The sequence below is a fragment of the Manduca sexta genome, chromosome 23 (assembly GCF_014839805.1).
Source record: "Manduca sexta isolate Smith_Timp_Sample1 chromosome 23, JHU_Msex_v1.0, whole genome shotgun sequence".
In the NCBI taxonomy this organism is placed as follows: Eukaryota; Metazoa; Arthropoda; class Insecta; order Lepidoptera; family Sphingidae; genus Manduca; species Manduca sexta.
In genome coordinates this window covers 11,463,948-11,484,927 of record NC_051137.1, presented here as the reverse complement: position 1 = coordinate 11,484,927, position 20,980 = coordinate 11,463,948, and the positions used below count along the sequence as shown (strand labels likewise).

Genomic DNA, 20,980 nt, shown 5'->3' with positions numbered 1-20,980 from the left:
AATTCACTTTTATTGCTTGTTCCTAGTACTCTTCAGGCGTTATCAAATATCGGGAACGGATTTTTTATAAGTATATTTATCTGCTTACCGCCATTTTGATTAAACGATCCCAATCGCTTTTTTCAATTCATCGCAAAAATAAAACAATCGGAACGAAGTGTTTTTTTTAATTACTTAATTTGATGGTTTATTTTCGGAAACGATTCAAAACTAAGATCGGGCTCGTTTAGTAAAACAGTCGTTAGCTAGGCCCTTTTTTTAATTGAAAACAATGTAATTGTTAAGGATGGTAATTATGTCTCATATGATAGAGATGATAGCCTCAACACGAAATAAACTCTGTATCGATTCGTTTAACATATTGTGATGAAATGACACGAATTCAAGACGGAAATCTGTGGAAAGGGCGAAAGCTTATGTTGTATATATTATAAATATACCTACTATACTAAGAAGGTTGGTGAACAATCAATATATTATAATCAAACAACTAAGATACAAATAATGACTGTTTATTGAAAAAATTTATTCAATAGTAATAATTAATTCATACAAACACATACACCTATTATTCCCAAAGCGATAGAGACACGACTACAAACTAAATCATTTGCGGTTTATATAAAACAAAATATTATATATTTTTAACAACTATATTAATAAAGATCCTATTACACTTTGGTCTTGATATTAAAGAACATTCAATAAACTTAACATATAGGTAAAAATTACAAAAAATATTTAAACTATTGAGCTAAGTCTCAATATTAAACATCATTCAACCGATCAAACAAACAAAGTATACATCCCGGTCCTTTAAATGTAAACATTCATCGATAATACAATCTCTTAATCATAATGTAACAGTCCATTAGGGGCCTTACCAATAAACATTTTTAATTGATCATTAACTTAATCAGTGATTCTTTCAACTAACAAGTTAACGTAACTTTAGCTGACAAAGTAGTGATTAGAAAACGAATTAATAACGTTCATTGATAAGGGTGGTTTAATACTATCACAGCATATCACAATGGGTCGTTTGAATGTCACAAGCGGCTTTTGGGCCGCCTCCGTAGCTGTGCATATATGAGACCGGCGGGCTTGTCGATCGGCTGGTAGATATAATGTCGGGGATCACCTTTCGTCACGTTGGCGGGGAATTTGGACATGTCGATGTTCAAGTAGTGCTTGTTGGGCATCGTCATCTTGATCCAGTTTATCTAAAATAAAGCATTTTATTAGTATGCTGTTTTGGCACTAGACGACAGATACTCAAGATTAGATTAGACTAGAAGTTAATTTTTATATATATAATCAGTTCTTGAATAAATCTCACCTCAGGAACTTTTTCGAGTACGACCTTCTCGGCCTGATAGAGCGTGTGTTGTACTGAAGGGGAGTACACGCCGGTGTCCGGCGGACCTGCGAACTTGTCCAGGATCGCGTCCTTGACCGTCAGCCATGCGTCGTCGAAGTCTACCGTGCGCATGCTGTCGTATATCCATTCCGCCTCTACCACCGTACTAAACAAAAAATAGTTTGTTAGATAAACAAAACTTCAAAGCCCTACTTTATTTTTTCATCGCTTTACACACTTCATATAAACTAATATATTTAGAATTCGTATAGAGTAAGACAATTCTGGTCAGCAAGTGTTTAATGAACAATCTTTACCTGAATATTCTCTCAGCAGCATCTGCGAGGGTCGTGTATTCATCCTGAACGAAGTCCACAAACGCAGATTGTGTTGTCTTTAGAACGCGAAGATCGCTCAAACCAGACTTTACTACGACTGCCTCTGTTTAAAAAACATGCTACTTTTAAGACAATGAATATAAAAAATAAATAATTTATCTTTTAATAAACAATGTTATATGTTAGTTTACATTATGGCCAAATGGTATTCTGAATAGTATATATCTTACCATGACGACATTGCGACACTTCAGTCCATCTTCTCGCTGTGGGTGAGAAAATGAACGCGTGGTTATGCGGCGTGCCGGCCTGTAGCCTCTCCCAAGGGTACTCTACCACGCGACACTTCGCCTGCGTGATTTGCTTATACATATAAAGGAAATGATTCACTACCACCGCTCCAAATTCCTCTGGCGTTTTCACTCCAAACTTCTTGGCTAATAAATATATAGTATTCTTTTGTGAATCAGTCGCTACCACTTCTTTATTGTCACCTTTAACGTACGCCATTTCAGAAGCGAGTTTTAATTCCGTATTTACTTCAAACTCTCTGATCCTGTGGTATTCTCCATCGCGGTGTACATGAAGTAGCTTCACGGAGCTCTTGCCATAACCGTGATCACACAGTTCAAATCTACCGCCAGTATCCTCAGCTGCAGTAAGTGCCACTTTTGGTTTGGCTGGGATATTGATGTGCGCTTCTGTAGACGCAGTGTTTGAGGGCTTTGCATAAATTCTGAAACATATTTGATTAGTAACACTGATAAATAATATAATATTATAAATATATAGCAGTCTTTTTTCAATAATTTACCTGTTAATGCTCGTCCACGGCATTGTTAATATATTATAATTCACTTAATTTTAAGTGTGTGTAGGAAAGAACGTCGACGCATGAAGCAGAACGTTCGGAAACTACGATAAGGCTCACCAACCCTCTCTATATAAGGGCAGCCTGTGACCCACGTTATCAACGTCGAGCACGCGACAACTGTTAAGTCTATAAATCAATCAGTGTTATAAGTACATATAATTATATAATATATGTATATGCAATAAGATTACATTTTCAACGCATTGAGGAGCAGTAAGACATTTAATTATATGCTCATCTTAATACCAATTCAGATTCAGTGTTTCATTTTTATAAAAAAATATAATTATCAGAAAACATGGCGCGTATATTTGGTGTAGATATATATATACATCGTGTGAAACTTTGTATAGAATACGCCACTGTATTCTAAGAACTGTCTCTGTTATGGAATGTGTTCTCAATTCACATTCGCAACGAACATTTCGCGAAGTGCAAAAATAGGTTACAAATATTTGAAGTCAATATCCTTAAGACTGCAGGCCAGACGAAGTTTACTTTGTTGTAACTAGACAAACAATCACAGAAACATTCTAATTTTAGGCACATCAGACATGACATAAATATTATTCTGTTCGGACTTCAATTTGCAATAACAGCGCATACTTTGTGTAAGCTTTCCATATTTTATGGTTTCTATGTTTAGTTTAGCACCGTTTTGGTCTGAAAATAGTAACCTTCCTAACTAGTAACATTTGGTATTGTTTGTATTATGTAGGTAGGTATATTAAATTGTATTAAAATTTAACTTTTAAAAATATCGGATTCGTAATTCAAATGCCAAATACGAGTTCAATAACATTTCAAATGACCCTTCATAACGTTCTATAGCGAAGTGTGTTGAAAATAAACACTAGGTGTACTGAATGTAAAGATGTCGGTATTCCCAAAATAAAATAATAAGTTTTGAATGTGAAAGTGGCATCAAAATGTGAGTGGAACGAAAATTTTATGGTACGATCGTAACATATTTTATGTTCGGCCTACTTCGTGATTATTTTTCATAATATTAAAACATGTCTTTGGGAAGAGTCAATCTATATTGTAAGACAAAATATGATAAATATTATGCTCAAAATTTAAGAACAGCAAAAATATTTGCCAAATTTTCTATCAGCATTCTATAAAATGTTCTAAGCTGCGTAACAATATTTATTTAGAGTGAGCAATAAATATTTCAGAGTTATAGTAGGTATAGCAAACGTCTGCTAGACGTAGTGTTAAACGTCAGCACACAAAACTATAGCAATACGTACTGTAACTCGGATATACGAGTTTGCAACCGCTCATCAGTTGCGAAACAGCATCCGAATAGGACTGTTCCGGCTGCGGCCGTTCGAGTTTAGTATCGGAAGTCTCCGTTGCTCTCACACGTGTCGTTCGATATATAGTGCAGTGTGAAAACAGCAAACAACGCTGTTCGGAAAAATAGTGGACAGTGGTGCGGCTACTAGCAAGCTCGCCGCGCGCCGAGCGGAAGGCGGGCGGATTGTGGTGCGGCGGGCGGGCGAGCGGGCGGGCGGCGCCGTAGTGATGTGACGCAGCCGCTCAGCTGATGGCGCGGTCGCCTCGTGAGCGTGACGCGTCGCCTGCCACGCATCGATACCGCGCATGTCTGTTACGAATATCTGCCGGGTAATGCCACCGTCCACCCTTTAGTTAGCAACGTGTTTGCCGGCCGAGTGTGCACGCCTCGTGTTTACTGTCCAGTCCAGATGATGGTGCGACGCAGCGGACGATACACCGTCAATTGGCGAGGTTTCAGAGATTTGGCGTTCGGAAACAAACCGCCGGATGAAGGTTAGTCTGATGCCGCTGAAATATTCAGTCTTCAGTTCGACAAACTATCGATACTCCCGGTATAACCTCAAAGCCGATATTTGACATGAAACGTTCTGGTAATCTATAAAATGTTTTTGATTATTTAATATATCATAGTATAATGTTTAAATGTAAATAAATAGACGAGTGAGCTACGAATATAAATATTTTCTCACAATGTGGAATCGCTGTTAGGCGAACGCATTACTGAATAATAATATAAACCTTATAGCTTTTAAATAAATTTCAATGATTTATTATCCCAACCATTAATAATTTTGCTTCATAATACCCGACGCAATTACATCATTCGTTTTATTTGAGTGAATTACACATCTCTCAATAATATAATATTGATAATGAGTGATGATCACATACTTTAATATATAATGGGTATTGATAAAAATATTGAATTGTTACAAATGTTTAATATGATTGGCTACAAAAATTATATTATACAAAAATAACAAGGTTATTCCAATTTAACACAAAACCTGCGTAAATATTACATGAAATACTTACACAAAATATGTTTATGATGCTGCGAAAATCGAACTCGAAGAACGATGTTTCTCACCTTGCCATAAACTTCGTGGACGTTATTAAAATACAATGTTGACATTAAATCTTGAATATTCATAACCATTTACATTTAAATTACACATATAAATATTATTCAGTTTCATATAAAAGCACAGTGCGTGAAATATATGCAAATAACCGTTTAATATGACTACGGGTACTCAAACGCTAGATTTTTAGGAAAACGTTAAACTATTCATAATTATATCGAACCTGACCTGGTTAAGTTTTACATATTTAATAGTTCTGCGGCAAATTTTTTGCGGCACTTTGTTCAGGTGACAGACCTGTTTTACGATACGCAATAAAACATTTCGTTGAATCAAACTAGGTCACACAGACTAGCGTAAACAGATGAAATTGGTTTCAAATGCACGTCCTAACTATACTCTTGTCATGCTTCTACACCTTCCCCTTAAAGATATTGGGTCAATTTAAAGGCAATAATGTTGCCTAAAGGATGACTAATTTCGACTGCAGTAATTCCTTTTAAAATTGTGACATAAATAATCAACACGCACGCTATGAAATTGAGCCTGCTTAGCATTCTATGATTCTGTTACCCTGCAATTGTGTCCCGCCTTATGCACAACCCTAATACATCAAGTTAAATTATTCGTTATATAGATAGTATAAATTTGATGTATCAAATCATCTGATCCACTTTTTATGACACTTCTGTTGATATAAAAAAGTTGTTAATCTTCTTTGCATGTAAGGCTACTACGTTGCTGGAATTCAATTAACAAAATTTATAAATCAATCTCCGGAACTACGTGACCGATTCTCAATAATTAATCATTCATCAAACAAACTTATTCGATGATTGATAAATGTTAGTTGTTTTAAAAGAGTATGTAACTGTAAAACAAAAAAATAACAACATAAATTAACATAAGTATTTAAAAAAAATGTAAATAAAACACCAATGTTATGATTGAAGAACACAAATAAAAAACTCTTAAAAATAATAATTAATATGTGGAAGTATGCAACTCTCTCTGTCTATTACGCTTACCCACCTCCACTGAATCATTTTTACCATACATTGGTACGGAGAAAATTCTAACAGTTAAGAATGACAGACTTTTTTAACACTTGCCATAAATCGAATTTCACGCAGACGATTCTCTAGAAAAACCTAGTTATCTGGAAATTTCTTAAATTATTTCCAACAAAATCCTGCTCGCGATTTCGTCAATATGGAAAAGTTTTCCGGAACAGAAGTCACGTTTGTCCAGAATAAAAGAAGCCTATGCCTTTGTCACGGTTAAAGCTTGCTTGCTTTTCAAACCAATTTTAATCGAAATTAATTCAGTAGATTAGCCTTGAGAGAGTAACAGAAAGACAGAATTACTTTTGCACAATATAGTAAAATATTAGTATGAATAAGTAAGACATATAATCCTAATGGAAAATAATAAATTATTCTTCCTCAAAATGTTACAAGAATAAAGAATGAAATGTGTCTCATTTCACGATGATGCAATGGGAAATAGCTTTGTGGTATCCTGCAGGATGTGGGAAAGCTCTGAACGAACATCAACGTCACCTTACCAACATACATATATAACAAAAAAGTTGGTTTAAAAAAAACTAACATATATTTTATCAAGTCATGTGTTTTGAATAGATCAACTCGCTATTAAACATGTAAATAAATGATAGACTCCATTTTAATGTGTTCAGTACACTATAACCGTTTTATCTATCAAAACACACATACTTATCTACCTAATAACTATTCAAACGCGTGCACATAATTGTTGGTCCAGCAAGTTTATATCAATTAAAAGTTTAATTTAAAATCGGCCCTTTGTACCAAAGTTTTCCTCAGTATTAAATTAACCATGATTAGAGAATATAAAAAAAGCCACGTAAGAAAAACACGGAACATTTGCATCACATAGATCGTTTGAACATTTTCACTTGCTGCACAGAACTTAGTAAATGATTAAAGTATTACTGTTACAGATTTTTACATTAGATCTTAAAAGTTTTTAGCACTTAAACATGACAGCACTTACTTACTTTAAAACAATATACCGGATTTAACCTTGATCCTTGACTTTTCTGACTACTAAAATCACAAACGACCAGCATGCAAAGAAATTTAAGTAAGTACCTCATTTTAAGTATGTCAAATAATTTTAAATTAATCAATTAAGTATAGGCTGACCAGGAAAATCTGCTCTGTGACCGCTATTTTTATTTTTCGTTTCTAACCGACTTTCAAAAAAGGATAATGTACTCAATTCGTGTGTTTTTATGAATGTATTTACACTTATTATGAAGGTAAGGTTTTCAGTGCAAGAAATAAGTTCATATTTTCTCATCATATTTAATCCCAACATGGCGAGGTTCTAATTTTCTTGGTCAAGCTACATGCAATTAAATATTTTTATTTAAAGGATTGTTTTTTGAAAAATGTGCTAATTTATAAATATACGTATGAATATTCAGTACCATTCATAAGATGCTATGCAGCTAGCTTATTCCAGAATGAATTTCGATCCGATTTCAACCCGAACGGAGCCGTGAGCAGAATATATTTATTTATAAAATAATGAAGCCATTAGCATTGATTATGCAAAGTATTCATAGTACAAAGTTTACTCTTAACTACAGCGTGAGAGGTTTCTCTTAGAATAAATTCCCGGTGCCATCCAAATTGTCGGGATAAAAAGAAGCAATACTATTAATTTATTCATAAACATCTTCATAAACTTTCACACGTGATTAAAAAGAAAAAAGCACAAAATATAATGATACGTGAAACTCTACATGTCATGTAGAGCTTAATTTTTCTAGTATATTTCTGACATTTATTTGTTTCTTTAAATGTTCTTGTTAAATGCTTCCAATATAATTAAATAATAGTAAATATCTTTTTTAAATTCCTACGGATACTTACAGCTTGTATTCCCGACATTGAATGAACATTATGCAGCAGGGGTGCACAACTTACTGTCGGCGATTTAAATTTTAGGGTCATCAATCTACCGTAAAATCTTTGCTGGACATGTGAACAACTATCTTAACCGTTCCGAAAATACGGCCATTTTAAAACCTTAAAAAAAATTTTAGCTCTTTACCCAACTACAGCGAAGAAAGGTACCGATAATGATTAAATTTTAATTAACCCCGCACTTTAATTTGGAATACAAAATTGATGTACATAACAGATTCAATTTATCTCTTTGTTATTCGGTAACTTTTGCATAAAAGACTTTAAGTGCTCTACTATTTTACGTCAGAGCGATATTCGATTATAATTTTACGTAAAAAATCATAACTCTACAACATTCTATCCCATTAAAAACTATAGCTCCACTAAACAAAGTGCCCCACCGCGTCTTTGTCTGTCCGAACGTGATGAACTACCGAATATATTTCAATGAAATTTGACATAGAAATAGTACAAGCCCTTGGGAAGTATAAAGGTCGGCTACTTTTTACCGGGGAAAATATAAGTATAGAAGGACTTTAATCCCGAAAAATTAGTTTAATTTGCTCCTATATTCATAATTCTTACGAATATGGGATTGACCCACTATATATTATTATTGTAAGTTTTTACCGAATAAAATGGCGAAAAAAAAGTACTCAGATACTTTTTATCCACAGATCAAAGTAACTCCACGTGACAAAATTATTTTTGTCTTAATCTCCAAAAAAATTACCAATATGTATTTATTTTGTCTTTGAACCGGGCTACTACGTGGCATTGAAACAAAGGCCGCAGCTTCAACCATCTTTCTAAGATAAATATTTTCCTAAATCTTTATTCCCGGTCTAAGTGTTACGGCACTAAAACTTTAGTTCCTGATACAAAACTTAATCCGGTTCCTCCTTAATACTTATTGAGGGGGTCTAGACAAATTCGTGACTATTACGTATAAGTACCTACTCATTATTTATTTATATATTTCTTCTTATACACACGTTCACATTATAATGACTAGCGATGCTCAGCACATTGATAATACATTACTTCCATTTAGAATATGTAAATAAACGTCCGAAGTTGTAATGTTTACTAAAACAAGAGAAAAAACAATGAATGTTATTGCGGCATATAATTTCTGAACTAAGGGCGATAACTGTTTATTTTCGCTTTCTATTGGCACAATATTAGCAAATAATATGATAATTCTCCATAGAAAAATGATAAGTTGAACTTATATTTGAATTTTCCGACTCTATCAAACCGGTACCGCAGTCTCAAAGAAAACCAGCGTAAAGTAACAACTTTGCTGTTGCATTTCGTACAGGCCGCCTCATTTCCGAAAACCAAACTTATTGTGCTATCTCCTTTTTGGAATGGGAAGGTGAAATTCCCTGAAAATCTCTCTGTCAATGGCAATTCCTATAGGTCCGCTGTTTATTACAATTTCTCTAGCATTATGGGTGTTAATTACAACAATCAGTGGTCACTTACCATCAATAATGAAATAAGTTATGTACCTACAAATAAAGCGGCAAACCACTGTAATTGATAGTCGTTAACTAGCTAAATGCCTAGCTGTTCTGCCATCCTCGAAAGTATTTTCTGGTCCCACAAGAAGGCGCAGGCGCCTAGGGATTTTCTCATAATAGTAGGTTACTAAAAATCTCGTCGTTACGTTTAACATTACTTCTATAAAAAAATTGTGGGAATAGATACAATAAACTTGAATTACTAATATCTTAGTAGTTTAAGTGCGTACATAATAAGCGAGTAAATACTTAACGGTCATAGAGATACAGGTACACAGATACCTACTTACATGAGCATACCGTTGTCGTTTCGTAAATACTCATAATATTAAAAGTTATAAGATTTTTTTTGAGATTTTACACCCTCATCCCCCCTGCCTCCATCCCTCCTCCACGAGTTGAAATCTGGCAACGCCAGTTACGGTATCGAATTTATTACGATTGACTTTAAATCAAAATAAACTATCTCTATTTAAAACTTTCGAACACCAAGTAGAAGAAAGATTTTAAAAATATTTGGTAACCTGTTTTATGTTAATTTTTCTTAAACAAAGTATGTAGTATTTTTCTACCTTTATTGTATTAATTGCATACCCATTTAAAAATAATTTGTTGAATAAAAACTACATAGGTACCCATCTATTTGCTAAACTTCATAGTTTAGTAGTATAAAATAAATAATTATTTTTTTCATCTTACTGGCTCTGTCCATTGGGACTAAAATAAAGATATAAAGTACTGACTACTTTGACGTTGGTAGGTACCTATACTCTCAAATTAGAAATACCTACCTACATAATATGTTTTGTTTTAGAAAAAGAAGAAGAAAAGCCTGAAGAAGATCTAGCAAATCACGAAGTAATATTTCTGAGGAGTATTGTAGAAAGTCCAGATTTTGCAAGAAAATATGAGGTAAATATAATACAATTAACCAGTTTTACTGCTATTTATTGCAACAGGTAATATAAAATACGAAGAAAATCAGTAAGTTAAACAATGCTCGTATCATAAAACTTCAGATTTATGAATATAAACATAAAAAAATTTGTCAGTTCATAGTAAGCCCTCAAATTTTTTTAAACATAACTAAATAGATTACCGTTAACACTTAAAACTAAAACAAATACAAAAGATTTTTATTGAACATAACAACTAGGGAGCTCTTGGTTCGTTTGTATTTATAACTTCTACTACGGTCAATACTACCTACCAAGTGTTTTTTTAGTTACCTATATGATTACTAATTAAAGAAGTTAACGAATTTTCCTTTGAAAACTGATTGATGTAGAATCAAGCAGAAAATGTAATACTTTTTTAAATATATGGATAACAACTAAGAAAGACTACCTAATATTATGTATGTACATAATATTGATGTTTGGCGTCCCTCATGCATAAACAAATAGTAGATTTCAAACATTGCTTTTAAAGAGATCTTACAACCATTAAAGCTCTTAATCATGACATTAATTAAATTAGTTAAAGGTACAATTTTTTATATCTCACCCTCCATTCATAAATCCTTGATTAATTTATTTTTTTTTCATCTACTTGTAATTACACCTAATTACAGTAGAGAATTCTCAGGGTGTCATGGTATTTTAGAGTAGCAACACTATGAGAAGTACACGCTGCGTTCGGAAATCGTATACTTATACCGATACAAACAACTGTTGAATTTAAAATTATTTATTTGTAAACTTATTTGAACAAGAAAGAATTAGTTTTAACTATATTTCTTTAAAATAATGTAAACTTTATTACGAGGTATTAAAGTTGATATCAATGTTTCAACAATAATAATAACAATAACGAAACATTTTGTCTGTCAAAGAAAATCGAACAGGAAGCTTAAGTACTTTGTGAAAGCGAACTGCGAAGCCAGTTGTGTGGGTGTGTACATTGTTGTTTTAAAAGAAATAATTTAATAAATATCGGTAATTTTGTGCTAGTTGATGTATATGTCGCATGAATACTACTAGCAGTAATTATTTAATTATAATTAAATCAATTTATGAATGATTATAATTTTTTTCATTGATAATATTGCCAAAATATGTGCCACGCCTATTGTTCATTCATTTACGTGTTTTGCTTTTGAGTTTTAACGATAGTGGTGTTCAGTGTTATTACCTAAAGGTGAGTGTGTGATTACAGTCCATCGATTTGGAGGAGGAGTTGGTCGTAAAACCCGTGTCGCTGGGAAATGTAAACATAATACGGTCGCTCAGCGAGTACCGTGGCAACAACATACGAACTATTGAACAGGCCGAATTAGCTATTATAGTCTCCAGGGCTCATTTTAAGGTATATATACATTTAAATACTGATACATTTATTATTATATTTTATAAAAAACCATCAGGAATTCCACGTTATTATAACAATGAATATGAGTAGCATATTCATTGTTATAATAACGTGGAATAATATAACATAAAAAAACCCTTTTGCAACTAAAGTTTAAAACAAGAATAAATTATATATTAATAACTACCAGAAACCAGATGTATAGAATATAATTTGCATGCTAATGAAATTGAATTTCACAAAGGTGCTTTAAATTAATTGTATTACCACGTTTTTAGGCTTTAATAGACGCTCATGATCAAATAGGCGCGATTTGGTTGGAGCGTGGGTCTGGTATTGAGGAACCTGAAGTTGAGCAAACCAAAGACGTAGCAGAAGCTGTCACTCCTGAGGAGAACGGAGACATGCCTGTGGAGACAGTCAAAGTGGTGGGCCTTAGGAAAGTACCCGGCCAGCCTTTAGGACTAACTGTAAGTGACAGTAATAATTATTTCATATAGAATATTATTCAAAATGAATGTATGTCATATGATAATTTTTACAAAAAGTGTTACAATATTTTCTGTCTATCTTTTTTTATTTGCCTCAATAAATTCATTCTATGAAATAATATATAGAATAAACATATTAACAATGTACAAACAAAAAAACTTATGACAAAAATATCATAAAAATATAATATTGTAAAAAAATATTTTGTGAAATAGTCATGACAATACCTACTTTTGTTGTAAAGTTAAACTCACACAAAAGATATCCAGTAAGTGATAACAACCTGATATGTTAACAAATCAAAAAGTACCAAAATGGCAAGACTAGAATACATTTATATAATATATACATATTTAATAGTGTTATTGACTATAATAGAAGTAATATTTGACTAAATAATAATAATAGTAAAAAAATCTTATTGGAAACACGGTACATCATTACTCAGCATATTAACATAACTGTGTGGTCTCTTTATTCTATGTATAATAAGACAAAGTAATAAAACACTGTTATGTAAATAACTGATCAGAAATTTAATTGAAGTCCTAAAATAAGGAAGTGGAATAGTTTGTCAGTATTCATGTTCCCTCCTTCCTATAACTTAGGGTCCTTCAAGCAGGGTGTGAAGAAACAGTTATGCATGCTGGCATGACTGCCAACCGTCTGGGAATGCTTAATCTTGAGCTGACTAATCTTTTACTGGTTGGCACTTTCTTTGGGCTTCTATTTGCTTATCAGGTGCAGTGAAGCAACAATTCCAAAGCCCAGTTAAAAAAAAAAACAACAATAAAATCAATAAATTACATATCAAATACATATTTCATAACTAATTCCCATTTTAGGTAACCACTGATGAACATGGACAGTTAATTGTAGCAAGGATATTGGCAGGCAGTGCTGCGGCCAAGCAAGCCTTAGTATCTGTTGGAGATGTGTTATTAGAAGTAGATGGAGTACACATTGAATCAGAAGAACAACTTAAAGAAGCTGTATCAAAACCAAATGACCGGGTGACATTGAAAGTAGGACCAAACCTTAAAGAAAAAAGCACACAACTGATAAATAAATTGAGTGTAAGTTACATATACAAGTATAAACATTAATGAAACATATTAATGTAAACCTTAATTTATAGTGTTAGCAAGACTTGAATTATACAGATATATACTGTAGTGGCAACAGGAATATTCATTTGGCAATAATTTCGTAATTTATATTTATGCAAAAGAGTACTTCAAACAGTTAGGTTTGTGCAAGATTGCATTTTGCAATAAGATTAACTTTTTTACACAAACCAACTATAATTTATGTCTGTATTCAATTTGCTAGTAGAGAAAAATAAATATCTATCAATCTTACAATTTTGTAACAACACATTAAACTTTAAACAACACCAGTTAATATATGCATTATAAATTTTATGTTTTAGTGTTATGTCCGAACTCTCTTTGACTACAGCCCTAAAGATGACAGTCTAATACCATGTAAAGAAATTGGATTGGAGTTCAAGAAAGGTGACATTTTACAAGTAAGTTTTTTGTACTTTCAAATGTTAACAAATATTCCATGGGCCATTTTAACACCATCTCCGTTTCAGGTATCTGACAGAAAGGATCCAAATTGGTGGCAAGCAAGTCATGTAGAGAATCCAGATGTAGTTGGCTTAATCCCTTCACCAGAGTTGGAAGAGAGGCGTAAGGCGTATGTACCACCTGAAGCAGATTTTGTCCACAAAATAAGCATTTGCGGCGCTCGGGTGAGTAATAGATAAAAAAGCATAAAATGTATTAACGGAAATCGACTTTCTACTGATTGCAGTAACAGTTGACCATTCGACCGTACAATAAAAAAATGTAGTTCTTTTGTAACTGTTATTTAGATTCTAATGCAATATTAAAATATTAATCATCTTTGAATGTCGTAATAATGGAACTTCACAATCGAAAAAGTTTTTTCGGTGTTTAATATTTTCAATGAGTAATCTTCGTAGCCACGAATTCAAAGATTCTAGTAAATGAAGTGTCTTATTGTGGAAGTAATACTTACGGTAATAAATTTCCCACAGAATACAATTTTTGCCCATTAAATTTTGATCGATATTTAAAGGTTTCTGATTTTTATACCATAATAAATGTCAGGGTGGAAGTTACTCGGAATATATTTCTTTTTTTTATTATTCTGAATATATAAAATAGTAATAAACACAAAAAGTGCAGGTTACGGAAATCTTGAAACGCAATTCCAAGCTGCTGCAATTTATAAGCTGTTACGTATATCTACGCTATTTTTTCCAACAAATCCCAAACCCTTTTACACAATACAATTAAATTTTAATTCCAATTTCCAGTGATTAATGTCATTCTTATAATTACTTATCATTACAACAAAATGTGTTCAATCGGCACTTAGGTGTTTGTACGTTGCACTTATGAATCACGAAGATCAATTGACTTTATTAGCTGTAATAAATTTTGTTTTCTCACGGCGCTACTGACTCAGCAATCAAATTGTTTTGAAGAATTACATGTTTCAGTTGATAATATTTATTGTTGAACTCTTTGTGAGTGAATTTTAAGTGTGTATCGTGAATCATTTAGAAATGGCTTAAAGTGCAAAAATTATGCTATAAATTTATGACTAATCGTTTATGCATTATATATATGCCTGTGTCTAACTCCCAAACTATAAAGTTGGAACGGAAATGATAACTAACAAGAATTATTTATGGTCTGTTTCAATTACGTGAGACTTATACGAAATTTTATTAGTAAAAAAAACAGTCACTGCACATCTAACACCGTTCAATCATATTAAAAAATCATCGATGTGTGCTTCTCCTAGAACTTATTTTTATTAAGACGTATATTATGTAAGTCAGGCATACCCAAAACCTTCTAGCAAGTTGTCGTTGTACCTTCCAGGCACTAACTGATTGTTTTTATTTACATGTAGATATCGAAGAAGAAAAAGAAATTCGTGTACGAGTCGCGTTCGTCCGTGCAGTTGGAAGGCGCGGAGCTGGCGCTGTACGAGGAGGTGGCGCGCACGCCGCCGTTCCTGCGGCGCGTGCTGGCGCTCGTGGGCACGCGCGGCGTCGGCCGCCGCACGCTCAAGAACCGCCTCATACAGGACCAGCCCGACAGATTCGGAGCCGTTATACCGCGTAAGCTGTTAGCGAACACGCATCAGACCTTTATTCTCGAAAGCTAGGCAGAGATGCAACCAGAGGGTACCCACTCTCGCCGTATGTGTACCGTCCTATGATGTGATAGTGGGTCAGTTGCCGTATCAGGCGCCAATTCCATACTCTTGGCATCAACCTATGGCTTCCCAGTATCATTGAGTATATTCGAACCGTGATTCGAACCCGGGGCCTCAGAGCGGTAACGCGTACGACTACGCCACTGAGGCAATCCTATCAATGATTTGTATATAACGTCTCTTAAATTTACGCCAATGTTAAACATTGAAATAAAATTAATTTTGCAGACATTATCGCAAAAATTACAAAACATACAAAGTTGTGAAATTACGGTACTACAGTAACATTTCACATGTTTGAAATATTTTAAAAAAAATTGTCTTACGATTGTGATCAGGCTTAAACAAAACCAGAAATTTCAATACATTATTATAATCTTGTTTTATTTAGATAATTTATTTACTATAACAAATAAGTTTAATTTTCATAGCCGTATGTTCATTGCCTTTCCTTCAGACACGTCCCGCCCCCCTCGGCCCATGGAGGAGAACGGCCAGTCGTATTGGTTCGTGAGCCGCGAGGAGATGGAACGCGACGCGCACGCCGGACGCTTCCTCGAGTACGGAGAGCACAACGGCAACTTGTATGGCACTCATTTAGATTCCATACGCGCTGTCATTAAAGAAGGTATATTTTCCAATACAATTCGTACTATTAAGTATTACAATTTATTAAATTGTTAAGCTAACTTAAACCCTCACGACACTCTTTCTCTCTCACACATACATACACACTCTCACTCTCTCTGTCTCTTACTCTCTGTATATACCATTTATATTATATTTATAGTGGCGATAGCCTAGTTGGGTGTGGAACGGACTGCCGAGACGTATGTCCGCAAGTTCAAAACCCAAGGACACACACCTGACTTTTCTAAAATCATGTGTATATTCTTTGTGAATTATCAGTTGCTTTGACGGTGAAGGAAAACATTGAGAGGAAACCTGCATACCTGGGAAGTTCTCTATAGGAATTTCGAGGATGTGTGAAGTCTACCAATCCGCACTAGGCCAGCGTGGTGGACTAAGGCCTAATCCCTCTCAGTAGTAGAGGAGGCCCGTGCCCAACAGTAGGACAGTATATAATACAGGGCTGATGATTATGATGATGATACCATTTATATGAATAAGAAAATCATTTATTTGTTGTAAAGGTAAAATGTGTATCCTGGATTGTGCGCCTCAATCACTGAAGCTACTCCACAACAGCAGCGAGTTCCTGCCGTTCGTGGTGATGATCGCGGCGCCCGGCATCGAACAGTTAAAGAACCTCACGTATGCATCTAACCGCAACTTAATGGTGAGTCTGCTTAGTTCTTCTACACTCTATATTTTTATAATGAAATTAATTCTTTATCGAAATTAGATCATGCATGTGCATTGCCATAAAATTATATTTTTCCATTGTGTGATTGAAGCCTGCATTTATTGTGTTTTTAGAGAAACTTATATTATTTTATATAAAAACATAGTAGATTCATTAAAAATATGTCTAAAAATTTTTTATTGCCGACCCATCAGTATTTTCGAGTAGTTATTTTTTACAGTATTCCATTAAGCATGTATAGATCACCAAACAGGAATTTGGCATGGGTTTATTTTTGGAAATGATTCAAAAACACAAAGAAGTATTAAACCTACTAAAATTAGCCAAATATTGTGATGATCAGACTACTTATTATGAGTTTAATCCCAGTAATGTTATTTGAGTTTATTTTGCTGTATTGACGTGTTGCGCATGCGTGTAGTTCGACAGGCAGAGCTCCATCCGCTACAGCTCGAGACGTGCGCGTACGCTCGAGTCGCTGGCGTCTTTATACGAGGTACGTAACCAGATCATTTTATTTCTTTCTCCATTCTAGCTATCATAATAGACGTACAATGTTATGATAAAGAGTTTATTTAGGGACGGTTCCACACAGCAATCTTAGTGCAACAAAATACCCCGGAGCCGTCCCGTATGCGCCGAAGAAGACTACCGCGGGCTTCGATTGGTATACCTGCGCAGGTTTAAGGACTCGGTTCAATACTGGCTCGGATGATGCTATACTCCCTAGTGTTGATATTGGGATGTAAGACCGGGGAAACCAACATAACTGTCCCATTGAATAAAACAATTTTTTCGGATTTTATCACGATTTTTTATATTACTACAATCGTCCCACTCACCATCCATTAGTGGTAATGATAACTCGTTTCTCCCCGGAAAAATATAAATAGTAAAGCGCTTATTGGCCTAGGTTCTCACTAAAGTTTTCTGAACTAATATGTCAAAGTATTAGTTACCACTTAATTGCTGTATTAAAGAAATCTTCTAAACGAACGTATAATATGTACTACATAATTCATAAACCTCAACATATGTAGACTGTCGAAACCCAATAATATACTCGTATGTCCAAGCGCGTATTATAAAATCACTTACGAGTATAACTGCCACGCGGTTTTCAATAAACGATCCCAATCGCTCTACTCGGTCCATCGCCAAAATGAACCAATGAGAGCAAATTTTTTTACATGCTTATAAAACTTATTTTTATTGGTTTATTTTCAGGATAGGTACTTAGTTGAGGTTTTATTGAAAATATTGGTTAGTTGAACTAAAATTTTCAATCAAAAATATTTACATTTAACAGTCGTAAAATTGTAAAATTTATAGGAGGAGGATATGAAGCAAACACTCGAAGAAAGCGCGCGCATCCAACGACAGTATGAGAAATACATAGACCTCGCCATCACCAACCACAACGCTGACACGACCTACTCGAAGATCATGGACGCGCTGCACTCGCTGTCCACCGACCACCAGTGGGTGCCGGTCAGTTGGATCTATTAATATCTGTGGAAAGGATGGTTACATTTTATATTCTGATTCATGTCCAAAAAAGTAGATAAGCTGTTATTTTACTGAAGCAAGCTGGACGCTTGTTATCTTTACTCTAAAAATAATATTGAAGATTTATAATGTTTTCAACCAACGCCTGTGTCCATTACTGGAACGCATACAACATTCGCCAATGACTGTAAACTAAAATTTTTAGATAGGTACATTTTGCGTCTTCCTGCACTATGTTAGATAATATTCATAGCTTATTCGCTACATTTAAATCTTAATATTTACCTACGCATAGTGCCTCTGGCTTTATGAAATTTTGTACATCACTTTTTACCAAATAAATTCCGCTTAAAATCTTACGGAATACGGATTTCTCATAAAAAATTGTTGCGAAACATTTTGTACCTTTATATTTTGTACCACAAAAATATATTAAACATCACGCATTACCACGAAATACACAAAATAGTTTAAGTAGGTTTATAGAGATAAGTGCAATCTTGACTTAATCGTATTAATTTGAATAAAGTGCCACATGCAGTGTTATTAGACAAATAAATCATTCCAATGATTGTAATTTCTTTTATGTTTGCGGAAATTGAATGGACATTGGATATATTTGGAGTGCATTAAACCTTCATATTACTGCAATGAATACTGATATTAAGCATTATGTTAAGATACTTCCAATGTAACATCGTTTCGAATTTATTTATCGAGGCGTATGAAAATTTCTGTTTTATATAAGTAAAATATTTTAATGACATTTTATTTCCTCATTTGGCAGCTTGGTGATGTCCTTTTACGTTTTGATAATTATTTGAATTATATATAGTATTTCGAGTTGGATATCCCACCTAGTGAAAGTGATTGCAGTGTTTAGATAGCTTAATAGTAAGTATACGAACATTATTACCCGTGCACGCCAATTTGAGACTAATCCTTTTGCGATATTGTCAAGCGTTCTATGTGTTCTAAACCATTGCTTTTCAAAATGAGGGGCGCGTTCCCCAAGGGAGGCGTGACCACGTATAAAGGTAGTGTAGACTTTGTCAAACTATTTCTACTCGTATTCCTCGGGCATACTTTTTCTGGGTGAAAGGTACCATAGCCCCTTCTGTATCCTGATAATGTATGTATATGCAAAAATTCACGACCATCACAAATAAACAAACTCGCAGTCATAATATTAGTTACGATACTTGTTCAGCCCTGGCTTCCTCTTCCTTGCAAGAGAAAAGAGGCGGGGGCATTTCTATTTTAGGTAGCATGTTGACGTGCAAAAAATACTTTGGGAAGTCCTATTCTAAACGAATTAAGCATAATTTTGCCATAAGCCAATATAATGAGAAAACTGCTAAAGCTGCGGATAAATATGCTAAATGATCGGGTCACTAAGAAATGTCATAAGCGACGGAATATTTATGTCCTACACAATATCCCAATTCTCAAAATGGTGTTAACGGGTAGTAAAGTGGAAATTGCCTAAATAAGTGTCTAGTATATGTAATGAGTATGGATATAGATTGTAATGTTAATTATTTCAAATAAATGATATAAAATATTTTCTGAAGTTAAAGTCTGTTCGTAATGCATTATATTTTTAATAAAATTAAAATTATTTTTTCACTTTGTTACAATTACATCACGTGAATAACGTATCACATTTATAATAACGGGCATATCTGTTAGATAGTATTTAAATTAAGACCTTAGTAGCTTATTTGTACGCTATTGTTTTCGTATTTTTCGAATTTCACGTGTAGTCCATTGAAATGTTACATTTTTTAGGCCTTACCTTGCGTTTTTTAGAGGACGCAATTTTATTTTTTAGAAGTGTAGGGGGTCCGTGTAAAGCTAAAACCAAGTTTGTGGGGTCGCCACCCTTGTCCCACGGCCGCCATCTTGGGTTGAAATGGTTTTTACGATGTATCTCTTAAACTATTTATCTGACAAAAAAAATTATATACATTTTTTGTTGCAAATTAAATTCTCTGCAACTTTGGTCTAGTAACTTTTGTCGTAGAACTATAAATAAAAAGTTATAAGCGAAAATGTTAAGAAATTCAATGTTAAGCAATGTCCATTGCAACGTCATCAGAACGTGTGTTTATAAGGTTCATAATACGTACAACACAAACCCGCGGTTGTCGGCTTGTACGCGAATTACTTGGATCCTGAATCGCTTTGGGACAGATGAAGCAATTGCTTAACATTTTTGCTTATAACTTTTTTATTTATAGTTCTACGACAAAAGTTACTAGACCAAAGTTGTAGAGAATTTAATTTGCAACAAAAATGTATATAATTTTTTGTCAGATAAATAGTTTAAGAGATACAACGTAAAAACCATTTCACCCCACGATGGCGGCCGTGGGACAAGGGTGGCGACCCCACAAACTTGGTTTTAGCTTTACACTGACCCCCCCTACACTTCTAAAAAATAAAATTGCGTCCTCTAAAAAACGCAACCCCAAATGTAACTTTTCAATGGACTAGTGTATTTGCTTGTATTCAATGAAGCGAGAATTAGATGCATTATTGTATGACATCTGTTCACTGTTACTTTACTTTTTTCTAAGTACTTTACATCACGGTATATCTGTATAGTGTGGCGTTTTTTT

At 34.0% G+C, this 20,980-nt stretch overlaps 2 protein-coding genes across 5 annotated transcripts; one reads left to right on the top strand and one right to left on the bottom strand.

Annotated features, from left to right (window-relative positions):
- Positions 1-496: 496 nt before the first annotated feature.
- On the bottom strand, positions 497-2,636 carry LOC115456267 (uricase). The gene is made up of 5 exons (XM_030185265.2): positions 2,513-2,636; positions 1,929-2,434; positions 1,678-1,801; positions 1,340-1,526; positions 497-1,223 (listed from the first exon to the last, which is right to left on the bottom strand). The coding sequence occupies exons 1-5, from the start codon at positions 2,533-2,535 to the stop codon at positions 1,050-1,052; spliced, it is 1,014 nt and encodes a 337-aa protein (XP_030041125.1). The 5' UTR covers positions 2,536-2,636; the 3' UTR covers positions 497-1,049.
- Positions 2,637-4,091: 1,455 nt separating this feature from the next.
- Positions 4,092-19,761, top strand: LOC115456265 (MAGUK p55 subfamily member 6). 4 transcript variants are annotated; one of them, XM_030185259.2, is made up of 12 exons: positions 4,092-4,372; positions 10,269-10,366; positions 11,612-11,761; positions 12,043-12,234; positions 13,102-13,332; positions 13,689-13,787; positions 13,857-14,015; positions 15,212-15,422; positions 15,978-16,148; positions 16,675-16,820; positions 17,269-17,343; positions 18,180-19,761. In XM_030185259.2, exons 1-12 carry the CDS (start codon positions 4,288-4,290, stop codon positions 18,354-18,356), a joined length of 1,794 nt encoding a protein of 597 aa, XP_030041119.1. In that variant the 5' UTR covers positions 4,092-4,287; the 3' UTR covers positions 18,357-19,761. The 4 variants fall into 4 exon arrangements, with proteins under 4 accessions (XP_030041119.1, XP_030041121.1, XP_030041123.1 ...); XM_030185261.2 differs by lacking the exons at positions 4,092-4,372; positions 10,269-10,366 and adding an exon at positions 11,136-11,347; XM_030185263.2 differs by lacking the exons at positions 4,092-4,372; positions 10,269-10,366 and adding an exon at positions 11,330-11,391.
- The last annotated feature ends 1,219 nt before the right edge of the window (positions 19,762-20,980 follow it).